The sequence below is a fragment of the Mauremys reevesii genome, linkage group 10 (genome assembly GCF_016161935.1).
Source record: "Mauremys reevesii isolate NIE-2019 linkage group 10, ASM1616193v1, whole genome shotgun sequence".
NCBI classification, from domain to species: domain Eukaryota; kingdom Metazoa; phylum Chordata; order Testudines; family Geoemydidae; genus Mauremys; species Mauremys reevesii.
In genome coordinates this window covers 79,837,985-79,850,716 of record NC_052632.1, presented here as the reverse complement: position 1 = coordinate 79,850,716, position 12,732 = coordinate 79,837,985, and the positions used below count along the sequence as shown (strand labels likewise).

Below are 12,732 nucleotides of genomic sequence, written 5' to 3'. Positions count from 1 at the left end.
GTTGGCACTGCCATGTAACTTTTGTTCATTTTGCTAGCAGTGCCCATTCCCCTCCCACGCATACTCATGCCCCTGCTCTGCACATTAAGATTGTTGCATGAGAAATATCTCTAATTGATTGGGAGGATTAGCAAACTGAAAAGCAGATCAGCTGGCTGCTAGCCACAATCAGACCATGAAAATATTTATTGCGTATTTATTTCCATGTTGACATAGACGTGCACTTTTAAAGAGGAGAATTAGTAATCTACCCAAGGAGCGCTACTAAAGCACCGAGCCCAAAGATGCAGAATATGCTACTCTATGGCTGGTTTAATTAAATGGCCATTGAAGGTGATGTAAATATCAGACTCCTCACTATAGATGCCATTTTCCCTCTCTCGTTTAAACATTCTCACCCAGACCTCATCTCCTTCCCGCAGCTCGAGCATGAGACTCTGGCTCTGCATGATGCTCCGATCACTGGGCTGGGCATAGAGGATGGCGACTTCCTTGTTGTTCTTCATTACGTGCAGGTAGGTCTCTTTGAAGTTCCAGGTGTGGACATTAAGGTTGAAGAAGTAGATCCCTGGCACGTAGCAGAAGAATTTCCCTGTGAACATGCTGAAGTGTTTGTAGAGGTTCACCAACTCCGTATCAAAAGTGACATGCTGGAAATAATCCGAGCTATGGAGAGGTTTTCTCCGGCCAACTGAAAAGGCAGCATAATGCAGCTTGCAGGAGTTGCCTGGTGGGCCAACCTGGCCTTTCTGACCTTTCCGTCCATTATAACCACGTAGCCCTCGTTCTCCAGCCTTTCCAGCCCCTCCGGTGATCCCTTTTTCTCCCACGTCACCTTTTTCACCTATGATCACAAAGAGGAACTAAGTTTCAAACATATGCACACACATCACATGCCACAGAGATGTCTGGATGGAGATAGTGTTATTTTATCAATTGGGATGCTGGCTTTCTCAACAGGTGCATTGAGAAATATTTGTCATAACTAAATCACATCTAGATTTGAATTCAGGACCACTGTTGACAGCAACCCCCTGCCCACAAATGGCATGCTGCTAGCTAGCATGCCTATTCCATATATTAACCGCACAACAAATAAGATAGATCTCTCTGATACGTTATAGATTCCAACAGCAGAAGGGACCACTCTGATCATCTAGGGTATGCACTTTTACATTTGCATTATTATTTGTGACCAGATTATTGGAAGGATTAAACTATAAAATCCAAAAAGCGACAGAGTCCTGTGGCACCTTATAGACATATTGGAGCATAAGCTTTCATGGGTGAATACCCACTTCGTCTGATACATGCATCCGACGAAGTGGGTATTCACTCACGAAAGCTCATGCTCCAATACGTCTGTGAGTCTATAAGGTGCCACAGGACTCTGTTGCTTTTTACAGATCCAGACTAACACGGCTACCCCTCTGATATAAAATTCAAGAGCACATGGACATTTTGCCAGGGAGAGAAGGCTAGAGTCCTAATTTTTTCATTAATTGAGCTATAATCTATGTTAATAGGATGGATAGTGAGAACAATTATTCATGGAACCTTTGGTAACCGCTACGTAGAATTTGTTTTTAGCATGTCCATACGCCTTTTCATTCATGGGAGCAACATGGTTTGGGGGGGGGGGTGGTACAAATATTTGCAGAAAGTGAATTTTCACCCCTTAGCTGAGTGATTTATGATTTAGGTGACCAGCTATCTAGGGTGTGTAAGAGAGAGGATGGCAGGAACAAAGGGATAAAAATGGGATGAAATCCTGGCTTCAACGTGTAAACAGCGTAGGTCCATGAACCCGACCCATATCATTTACCTATATACAGTTACACACAGTCTCTCTGTGGCAGAGAAGGAGGGGAAAAACTATGGGTGTGGTTGATGGGAAAGAGAACAAAACCTCCAAGTTTAATAGATTCATATGTTTTAATGCCAGAAGGGACCATTATTACCATCTAGTCGAACCTGCATAACATAGAAACTCAGCCAATCATTCCTGTATCAACCCCATAACTTCTGTTTGAGCTACACCAGACCTTTTAGAAAGTTATTCAGTTTTGATGGAGAGTCCACCATGTCCCTAGATATGTTGTTCCAATGGTAATCACCCTTCGTGTTAAAAATATGCGCCTTATTTCTACCCTGAATTTGTTTAGCTTTAGCTTCCTGCCATTGGAGCTCATCCAGCCATCTCCCGGTAGATTACTAAGCTGTCTACTCTCAGACATCTTCTCCACATATAGGTAGTTATGGACTGAAACCAAGTTGCCTCCTGACCTTCTCTTGGATAAACTATATAGACTGAGCAGCTTCGGTTCTTAAGAGATGGGTGTTTTCCACCTTGGAGAAGGAACATGGCTTGTGAAGTGATGGTAAATTCACAAAGTGTGGTCCTGGGTGTGACTCACCTTTCAGGATGGTGATATCTATTGTGGGCTGGACTTTGGGCACTGAATAGGTGGGGTCATAGCTCATCCTAGTGGATCGTGAAGAGGCGACGGAAACTGGCTCTTCTGAAGGCCCACAACATCGCATGCATGAAAGCCGCCGGGCTTCCCGTCTCAGCGAGCCCTTTTCTAGTAAGGTGCCGGCATTCACAGTGGATAACAAGAGCATCAGAAGCACAGAACTCATCTTCAGCTGAGCCGGCTAGAGCAGGAGAGTAATAGGAATGATTAATGTGGTGATTTAAGCCAGAGCAATCGTTGGCTACGTATTCACTTACCTTAGGGTTCCCTTCTTTATTATCAAGCAACAAAGAGTCCTGTGGCACCTTAAAGACTAACAGACGTATTGGAGCATAAGCTTTCGTGGGTGAATACCCACCTCGTCAGATGCAGACAAAGTGGATGTTCACCCACAAAAATTTATGCTCCAATACATCTGTTAGTCTTTAAGGTGCCACAGGACTCTGTTGCTTTTTACAGATCCAGACTAACACGGCTACCCCTCTGATACTCTTCTTTATTATGTTATTCTAGTGTAGCACTTAGTCGGGGATGAGGGACCCATTCCACTAGGTGATGTACACCCACAACAAAGGGATAGTGCCTACCTTTGAGTTTACAAAGTAAGTATCTCTGAAGAGACAACAGATGGATACAACATAAAGACTGGAGGGATCATGACCTAACAGAGATGATTATTAGTGTAGCAAGTACAGCACACCCACTGTGTAACCGTTGTTGAACCAATGTTTGCCAAAGGCTTTGGATGGAAAGCACAAAATATTACTGGATATTATTTATTTATTTATTTAATTATCTGTGTTATTTACTATTACAATCTCTAGTTATTGCAGTTCTTAAAAAATGAAAATTCCTATGTAACAAACATCTCTCTCCAAAATAAAGAGAGAGAGAGAGAAAAACTGTGATTTCAGAAAAACCTTCAACTGGGGGCGGGGGGGAAGAAATCACTTTTTGCTCCAGTTAACCTTCCTTTCAGCTGGTTAGTTAACCACTGTAAGCCAGACTATGCTTTTATGACTATATTGGTTTGTTGCTTCCTGCAGAATTCTGTGTAGGTTTCATATTTGCATTGCTGAATATGTAGACTGGAAAGCCAAACTGCCCCAATGAATGCAGCCATAAGCAACTGTTGCTTTGCACAAACACTGGTTCTTGAATTTTAATGTTGATTTTTGCACTGTATTGTTGGCAAGCTCTAAAATCCTGAATTGCAAATGAGGAGTGAAGGGAAATATAGTAGATGGTGGATAGGAGGAGACCTTCTAGCATACAGCTGTCAGTCTCCGTACCAAGAATGGAAGCAGAAACATCACCTTATTGGCAAAAATCAGTCTCCATTGACTTCAGGGAAATTACAAGTTGTTTCTTGCAAAAATTATGCCCCTTCCCAAAGTCCACTGAAATCCAAGAAAAGACTCATTTACTTCAACAGACTTTGGATCAGGCACTTCATGAGCACTTTAGTATCGCAACAATCCTTACTAGACTATCGGGGGAAAGTGGGAGAAGTGATGGATGGATGCCCCAGCTATGGGGAATACATGATTTGCACAAAGATCCTGTTCACATAGATTTCAAACCACGGTAAGCCAGATTGGTTCTTCGGAGTTGGGAGGCATTATGCCTTCACCAGCTGGAGAATGGATTCATGCAGAGAATATGGAACAGATTTCCAGGAGGGCTGTCCTGGCACTTTCTAGGAGGCATTTTTCTTTGGTGTTTTTTTTTTTAATTTATCATCCAGAAAGAATCAGAACCCACACACCCTTATTATTCAGTTGTTCTGTTCTGTCTAACTCAAGATGAGACTCGGGGAATGCTTATTAACACGCTAAACCAATTCTAGTCATTAGCATGGAAAAAACTACCCATTCATTTCGGAGGGATCAACAGTCCTGAACCAAATTTTGAATAATTTAAAAAGATTTTTTCATTCGTGGTATAACAGAAATCTGGTTTTAGGGATCAGTCTTATAGAACAGGGTTCTCATTTACACTAATGACCCTTTACATCACTCTGGCAGCACAAAAGAGGATGTGATTTAGAGTGCCACACACTTGAAGGACCCTTTCCACTGGCTGAATAGTGTAAAGGGGTCTTAGTGTAAGTGGGAATCAGGCCCCAGATAGGCGACCCATGTAAGTATATCATGCTTAAATGGTATATGGCTCACAGGGGACATTCTGTTTATGGGCAACAAGTTTCTACGCTCACTTACAACCTGACCTACTGTTTACTGCACTACTGTATTTGCTCAACAATATAAAGATCTGTATTAGCTTCACTCTGCCTACAAATTATTCAGTGCCAACTTAATTTCAGGAAAAGTTGAAGATATTTAGCTCTTCTCAGGGCCTCGCCGTCTAGTCAGTAACCTCCGAGATATATTATAGGACAGTGTCATTTCAATCTCAAAGTATTGAGTTTAGGAGACATAATTGCTTTACACCTGCTTTTAATACCTTACTCGAGGACAATCAGAGTATTCATTTAGAAAAATATTTCTAATGTGGCCAGAGATGGAAAATTCATACATGTGGAGACTTTTTTTTTTTTTAAGTCTCAGAAAAAGAGCCATGTTCTGGCTCTATGCATGTTGTGACACCACTGGGGAAATCAAGGAAGTCCATGTTTTCTTCCACGATCCCTGAAGGGTAAAAATGCAAGCATTTGGCTAGAATTTCCTTTTGCTATGAAAAACACTGTCAGTTGAGAAAATAATCCATCCATAGACTGAACCTCTTAGAACTAAGCTGAAGAAAAAACTCCCCTGATGGCTCTTGCATATGCTTCATGAAGCATAGCCCAACGTCACTGACAATACTTCAGTCAAGATTGGATGGTTTTTTTTTTGTTTTTTTTAAATCTACTCTAGTTCAGACAGGAATTAATTCAGGGGAGTCCTAACGCCTGCGTTATATACAGGAGGTCAGACTACTTGAGCACAGTGGACCCTTTTGGCCTAAAAAACTATGAGTCTATGGAATCCAGGAAATACATTTTCTTTCACACCTATGGCGTTTGGGCCTCACCCAGCCGTTCTGCTGTGTCTTGGTGTGTGTATCCTGCTGCCCTCTTCTGGATGGAATTTTTAAGACCTGATTTAGATCCGAATGGTAGAAACCTGTGTATTTGAATGATGCGTGGGTCATGTGTAGTTAGATGAGGCCACTGGGGTGTCTGAGCATGCATGTGGTTATAGATTGTTACGAGTAGAGAGGAGAAGAGATGCAAAATAGAGAGCTGGGAGAAAGAGGCGACTGGAGGGAGAGGAATAAACCAACCAAATAAAGCCACAGTAGAGAATTTGAAAGTTTGAAAGCCGTTTGGTATAAAGACACACAGCAACTAAAGGAAAAAGAGAAATCTAGAAAGCAGAATGCGTGAATAAAGAGAGACCAAGCACAGAGTTACAGGGAAGCAATGTAATTCGGGGGGGGGGGGGAATAAGAGAAGATGAGTAAGTCTAGAGATTGGATGGAAAAACCCATCAGAAACCTGGAGAAAGAGGCAAGAAGGTGCAATACAAGAAAAGAAAAACATAAAAAGGGGGAGAGAGCAAAAACCATAACAGCCAGGAAGGAAATAGATGTGGGGAGGGTTGTGTGTTTTTTCTTATTAAAGACAGTTATTTGGGATCTTACTGTATCAAGTATGGCGATAACCTGTTTTCTCTCAACAAGACACGTGTATCTTCTTCTGAACAGCCAGCTCTGATTGTTATCACCTTCACTTACAATAAAGATCTGGCAGTCTGTGCGTCTTCAGAAAATAAATCAAAATCCTGCACCAGAGGAATGTTTGTCCTACTTTCTGATACTGATCCGACATGCTTGCTTGTGTCTAAAATGATATATTAGCTCAACACCGAATGCCCGGAGACTGCAAAGCTGATCTCTTTCTTATTTGATCACCCTTCATGGTGCCTCTTGAGAGAGATTCATTTTCGAAGCAGCAGGTCAGAAATAGAAGTATAAATCAGCTTATTTCTTTGCTGTGAAAAATGTTTCCCTGCTATGAAAATAAGAATCCCCAAATGTCTGTTGTCCCACTGAGTAGAAAGCCCAGACATGGGATCATACACAGTCATCATGTTAACAACACCTGTCACTGAATTAAAAGAAAAATGTTATTTGTCTGGTATTCTTAGCCTCTACGTGCTATAGGAGGAGGCTCAATGACAAAAGAGGACTTTTCCAAAATACAGTTCAGGGCATTACAACCTTCCTACCAAATGATATCTTTCCTTCATTTTTGCTGCATCTTCAAGGACCCTAAAACAAAGGAGCAGAAATAAATACAGCAAAACAAAAACAAACAAAGAAAAAGGGTATTTGGGAGACTTCTTGGAGAGAGGGACCCAACCCACAATGTTTACATCCGGAATTGAACTTTCTCACGTTTCAGGGAGCCCAGATCAGAAGGTTTGGGTCTGAATGTGAACTTTCCCAAGCTTCAAAAGTGTTTGGATCCTGGCTTTTAGGTTTGGGACCAATTCATATTTCTAGCCCAATTTTGCAGATGTCACCAGTTTAAATGAACTATGGAAAAGCATCTGAATTTTTGGGAGTTGGTCCATAGAGCACTCAACTTCTAAACTTTTTGAGGTTTGCCCATCTTGAATTCCTTCCACACATAGAATCATAGACTAAGGTCAGAAGGGACATCTAGTCGGACGTCCTGCACAACGCAGGCCACAGAATCTCACCCACCCACTCCTGTATCAAACCTATGTCTGAGCCACTGAAGTCCTCAAATCATGGTTTAAAGACTTCAAGGTGCAGAGAATTTTCCAGCAAGTGACCCGTGCCCCACACTGCAGAGGAAGGCAAAACCCCCCACAGGGCCTCTGCCAATCTGCCCTATAGGAAAATTCCTTCCCGATCCCAAATATGGCGATCAGCTAAACCCTGAGCATGTGGGCAATACTCACCAGAGAGACACCCAGGAAAGAATTCTCTGTAGTAACTCAGATCCCACCCCATCTAACATCCCATCACAAGCCACTGGACATATTTACCGCTAATAGTCAAAGATCAATTGCCAAAATTAGGTTATCCCATTATACCATCCCCTCCATAAACTCATCAAGCTTAGTCTTGAAGCCAGATATGTCTTTTGCCCCCACTACTCCCCTTGGAAGGCTGTTCCAGAACTTCACTCCTCTGATGGTTAGAAACCTTCATCTAATTTCAAGTCTAAACTTCCTGACGGCCAGTTTATATCCATTTGTTCTTGTGTCCACATTGGTAAACTTACAAGCCATGAAATGATTCAGCTATGACCCTTGGACTTCTGTTTTGATTCCTTTTTGTTACAGTCTTGGTAAACCAATAAAAAAAAATAACAGGAAAGTGGAGTCTTGCTGCCTGTGAGATCACTATGGATCTGAGCCTGATGGAAGACTTCAGTGGGCTTAGGATCAGGCTCTGTATGGACATGCTAAATGTGTCCGTGTTGGCTTTGTAAAATCTGATAAGACGTACTGTAGGTGCCGATTGAAATATAATAAGGACCCTAGTCTGCTTGACTCAAAGCAAATCTTTTGCAAGGCTCGAAAAAGCCTGGTTTGCTTTTTTTGTCATTTTCCTCTCCTGCTCTGCATTTCTGACTAGGATGACAATGTCAAAATAACATAAGAAGCTGTTCCTAAGGGATTTCTGCCCAGACCAGAGCAGGAAGTACCACAGTCTCATGAAAGTCTGTCTCCCCTATAGCAAATTCAACAGATTCTGAAAAACATAAGTGTCCAAACTTTGGTGGGCATTTGCAAACAGGACCTGCAATCTGAACCTTTATTACTGAGGCCTGAGCTCCCTTACATCAGTGGCAAAGCAGGTGTAGTATGAATAGCCGTGGCAGAGTTTGGTTTTAATGTTCTTTTATGATTTTGACAGATATCAATGTTTATTTTTAAAGATTATTTTTATTTCTATCCATTTAAATTGTCACCCTTGTCCAAAATTATGGGTTTTAAGCATTTTTCTTTTTATCTATTTAAATTTTCATTGTTGTGGGAAATTATAGGGAGGGCATCAGACAATAATTATTTAATGACAGCAGACATCCAGAGTCCTCTCTGGATGAGGTGGTGTGTAACTCATCAAATAACAAAGACGAACACTGAATGTGTTTGTTTATGCAGCTGGGTCGGCTTTAATGAACACTGGCTGTTTCTTTTTATTCTAGAGGGGAGGGTCACACATATGGTGCTAAAGTCTGTCTGAACATCGATTTAAAAAATATTAATAAAGTGAATGACATGCAAGGAAAGGGGGGTTACTATCCAAATGAACAACTCTCACTCCTCCAGTCTGACCATTCAGTTTGGTTTCTCTACAAGCTGAAGGCAAGTCAGCTTGGGGAAAGGGAATCGCTTTAGTTTATGCAAGAGGCAATATTCCTTGTGGGTGGGGGAACGGTATTCTGGAGACGGGGGTTAAATTCCTGGCTCTGGCACAGACCTTGCATGACCTTGGCCAACACTTAATCTATCCTGTGCCTCAATTTTCCATCTGTAAAGTTGGGATAATATTTTATTTGCTCGCACAGGTGTTGTGAGGATAAAATTCATTCATAACTGGGAGGGGTTTCATGAAGGCCAGGTAAGTAGGTAGATCTATTCTTGAGTCACAGGATGTCTGTTTAAATTTCTGCTAATATAATCCTCTCTTTATTCCTAGGATTTGTCCTGGTCACTTAAAAAAACAGTTCTAAGATTACCTTTCCTTTAACTTACAGAGCAGCTTAAGCCACTGCCCAATTCACTGAGGATAAACATCCTCAACTAAAACCCAGTAGCTGATTTAAAGTAAAGATCCCTCTTGCATGGTATAGCTGGAAAAGACACCGCAATTTGGTTGTACTGCAGGCTTTTGAATTGATCCGAGGATGGAGCCCCCTTCTAGTAGAAGAAATGTGCCTTCTGCTTTACCTTTTTTACCTTCTGGGAGGTCCTCAATGTTGGCTAACAGGTTCCCCGCTCCTGGTGGTGGAAATGGCTGGAAGCAAAGAACTTTAAGGCTGTTAGACTGTGAACACTAGACTCACTCTTGGAAGTTATTTGATTTTGCTGGAGGAGCTAAAGTTTCTTCTTGGATGATTTGTTATGCAATGGCCTTGCCACTCTCCAGAGCAGTTAGCACTGTGAGGTCTACAAGTCCAAACAGCTCAGCAATTTCTTCTTCCTGCAGTGGCTCCTGGTGAAATGGGTGGGTAGCCATTCTTTGAAACTATAGCATTAGTTCCTCAGCATACAATGAGTAGTAATTAACATTCTTGCAGCCATGAATTGACTTGCAAATTCATGAAGAGAAGAAGTTAGATTCAAAAAGGCAATGTGGTTTAAAATACCTGTTATTCACAGCCTTGTGCAGATGGCCCACTGGTAACTTCCTCTGTTCACACTGTTTGCAAAACATTTTGGGATTAATCTGAAGAGGATTCCACAGCATTGCGAGCAGAATCTGAATTGGTTGAAATCCTTTTAATGCTGCTGCTTATAGCTTCTGTGACACAGTTCCTCCTCTACCTTGGTGGGTCCTGCGCTTATTGGCAGATTTGCTCACCTCAGTGATCCTCCCCACAGTCTGGATCAACTCCTCCTGTGTCTGATCAGGAGTTGGGAGGTTTAGGGGGAACCCGGACCCACCCTCTACTCCAGGTTCCAGCCCAGGGCCCTGTGGATTGCAGCTGTCTATAGTGCCTCCTGTAACAGCTGCATGACAGCTACACCTCCCTGGGCTACTTCCCCATGGCCTCCTCCAAACACCTTCTTTATCCTCACCACAGGACCTTCCTCCTGGTGTCTGATAGTGCTTGTACTCCTCAGTCCTCCAGCAGCACAGCCTCTCCCTCTCAGCTCCTTGCGCCTCTTGCTCCCAGCTCCTCACACGCCCACCACAAACCGAAGTGAGCTCCTTTTTAAACCCAGGTGCCCTGATTAGCCAGCCTTGATTGGCTGCAGGTGATCTAATCAGCCTGTCTGCCTTAATTGGTTCTAGCAGGTTCCTGATTACTCTAGTGCAGCCTCTGCTCTGGTCACTCAGGGAACAGAAAACTGCTCATCCAGTGACCAGTGTATTTGCCCTCTACCAGACTCCTGTACCCCACTGGCCTGGGTCTGTCGCACTTCCTTGCTTTGTATGAATACATGCAGATACATACACAAAGAGCTTCTATGGGCCTGAAGCAAACCCCTAGAATTGTGCACCCCAAAAGCTGGGCTTGTTTTGATCTGGATCTTAACACTGCAGAAGCTTGGATTAGACCCAAGCTCACCGGCTGGCTGGTCCCTCCTTTTAAATGGGCTACACAAAAGCTGGATCCAAACTTTGCAGCTCATCAAGTTTTGAATCCAATTCCTAATAAAAAGGAATAGAATTATTCTGTTACTATATTTATAGCACTTCAGATCCAGTGTAAGCAGACATAATTTCGCTGTGATTTAGGGAGTAGCACCTGGTTTTAAACCAGGTGTCAATTGCCCTTTGGTTCACAAATAATTTGGGATGGTAAACAGTTACTTTTACTTAAAAGAAATAAAAATCCCTTTCTAGTTCACCTTTCCCCTGAGCAGGATTTGGTGTGTGCATCCAAAGTCGCTACTTGCCAGGAACATGATTGCAATGGATTGGAAATGGCCATGCTTTTTTACTAGGCGGGCCCTTGAAAGGAATCCCATTTTCGCAGCACGTCCAGACAGTGATTCAGCCCTGCTTTGTGAAGAGAGGAGACAAGTTACAGCTAAATAATATGCAGGGCAATTGCTCAGGCAAAGCAAATTAACTGACTGTGTCTCATGCTCCTTTGCGCTCTGCTGGTGGAAATATAGTTTGTCTCGATGACTCACCAGCAATGAGTCAGCTGATCTTTGGACTTGGTTTCAACTAAAGGCTGAAATTGTTTGGAGGGTTTGTTTGCTTTTTAAGCAACTAAAATGTTTTCACAGCACAGACTGACGTGTCGCAGCAGAACGGCACAAATACCCCGTTTCAAATCGCCACGCTCGTGCTACCCGTGAAACAGCTGCTGACTCCCATATGACCGTCAGATCTCTCCTTCAATCCATGCAACCTGCACTACTGTGACTAACAAATAATCATCATCATAACAATTAATAACTGATTACTATATCTCTCTCCCCTGAGCCACTCTGGCACCACCATTGATTCCTGCCTGAGGCTATGGGAAAAAAAGCACAATCAAAACTTGTGAATTGCAGGCAAACTGGAGAAACTGAATTTATAGTTGTGGCTATTGTTTCCAAGCCTGTCTCCCCCTTCTCTCCTCCATCACAGCTGTTCTGGCAGAGAGTGGGTCTGCAGACTAGTACAGCTGAAGGTCACCATAGCTCAGGAGGCTTTCAAAAGTAATGGCTCGCATCACAGAGCAGGGGCCCTGGTTGTATACAACAGGGTCATGGTGACTATTCCACCACTTATCCCAAACCAGACAATATTTTGAATACAAAATATATTCATGCCTCAATATCTGTGATGACTAATGAAACACTGAGCATTAAGTGGGAACAAATCAGAGGCAGTTCAATGACATTCTGGAAAGCCCAAGCTCTTCCTTTCACTTATTTTGCATGTGGCAGCAAGCAGAGAGTGAGGCAAAGTAGCCAAGCCACCCCTTTATAGTGACTCCGGAGAATAACCTGCAGCCGCTGGTTGGGAACAGTTCTGATTCCAGATCAATATTGTTTTGCCATCTGTGTAGATCCATTTAACTTACCTTGTGACTCAAAATCCCCTTCTCCTTAGTTTCCTTGCTGTTGCCTAGTGAGCTTCATAATATGAAAGCCCCTGTTCATTCAGCTGTTGGTCTGGTGGCTTCTGTTGCTGCAACTTCCTTGCCGGTGTCCAAAGGAAACAGTGAGTGTCCGTCCAACTTCTTATGAAACTCAGCAGCTACAGCGCAGGCAGTTTGCAAGTGATTTTTCTTTGCTGCTTGTTTTCATCCAATTGTGCTGGATTGGGCTCCTGCTTTCTTGCTTTGCAGTAGCTTTCTCAGCATTTGGAGGAAGTCTGTCAGGCTGCACAGTTCCTCTCATGAGAATAGAGATGAAGAATTTAAAAAAAAAATTTAAAAAACCCAAACAAATAAAACCAACAATTGGCCAGAGGGAAGATGAAAGTGCTAGAAACACATGAAACTGATTATCTTTTGGTAGTCTCAGCATCTTCTCAGGGGAAAAAAAGAAAAGTACCTGTCTCTTATGCACCAGATGCAGTGGTGAGAAAAGGA

The 12,732-nt window shown here is 42.6% G+C and overlaps 1 protein-coding gene across 3 annotated transcripts; it reads right to left on the bottom strand.

The window, feature by feature from the left end:
- Nucleotides 1-296: 296 nt before the first annotated feature.
- C1QTNF8 (C1q and TNF related 8) lies at nucleotides 297-12,337 on the bottom strand. 3 transcript variants are annotated; one of them, XM_039492614.1, is made up of 4 exons: nucleotides 10,268-10,311; nucleotides 9,835-9,887; nucleotides 2,418-2,658; nucleotides 297-844 (listed from the first exon to the last, which is right to left on the bottom strand). In XM_039492614.1, exons 3-4 carry the CDS (start codon nucleotides 2,641-2,643, stop codon nucleotides 297-299), a joined length of 774 nt encoding a protein of 257 aa, XP_039348548.1. In that variant the 5' UTR covers nucleotides 2,644-2,658; nucleotides 9,835-9,887; nucleotides 10,268-10,311. The 3 variants fall into 3 exon arrangements, with proteins under 3 accessions (XP_039348548.1, XP_039348549.1, XP_039348550.1); XM_039492615.1 differs by lacking the exons at nucleotides 9,835-9,887; nucleotides 10,268-10,311 and adding an exon at nucleotides 12,220-12,337; XM_039492616.1 differs by lacking the exons at nucleotides 9,835-9,887; nucleotides 10,268-10,311 and adding an exon at nucleotides 9,416-9,683.
- Nucleotides 12,338-12,732: the final 395 nt, after the last annotated feature.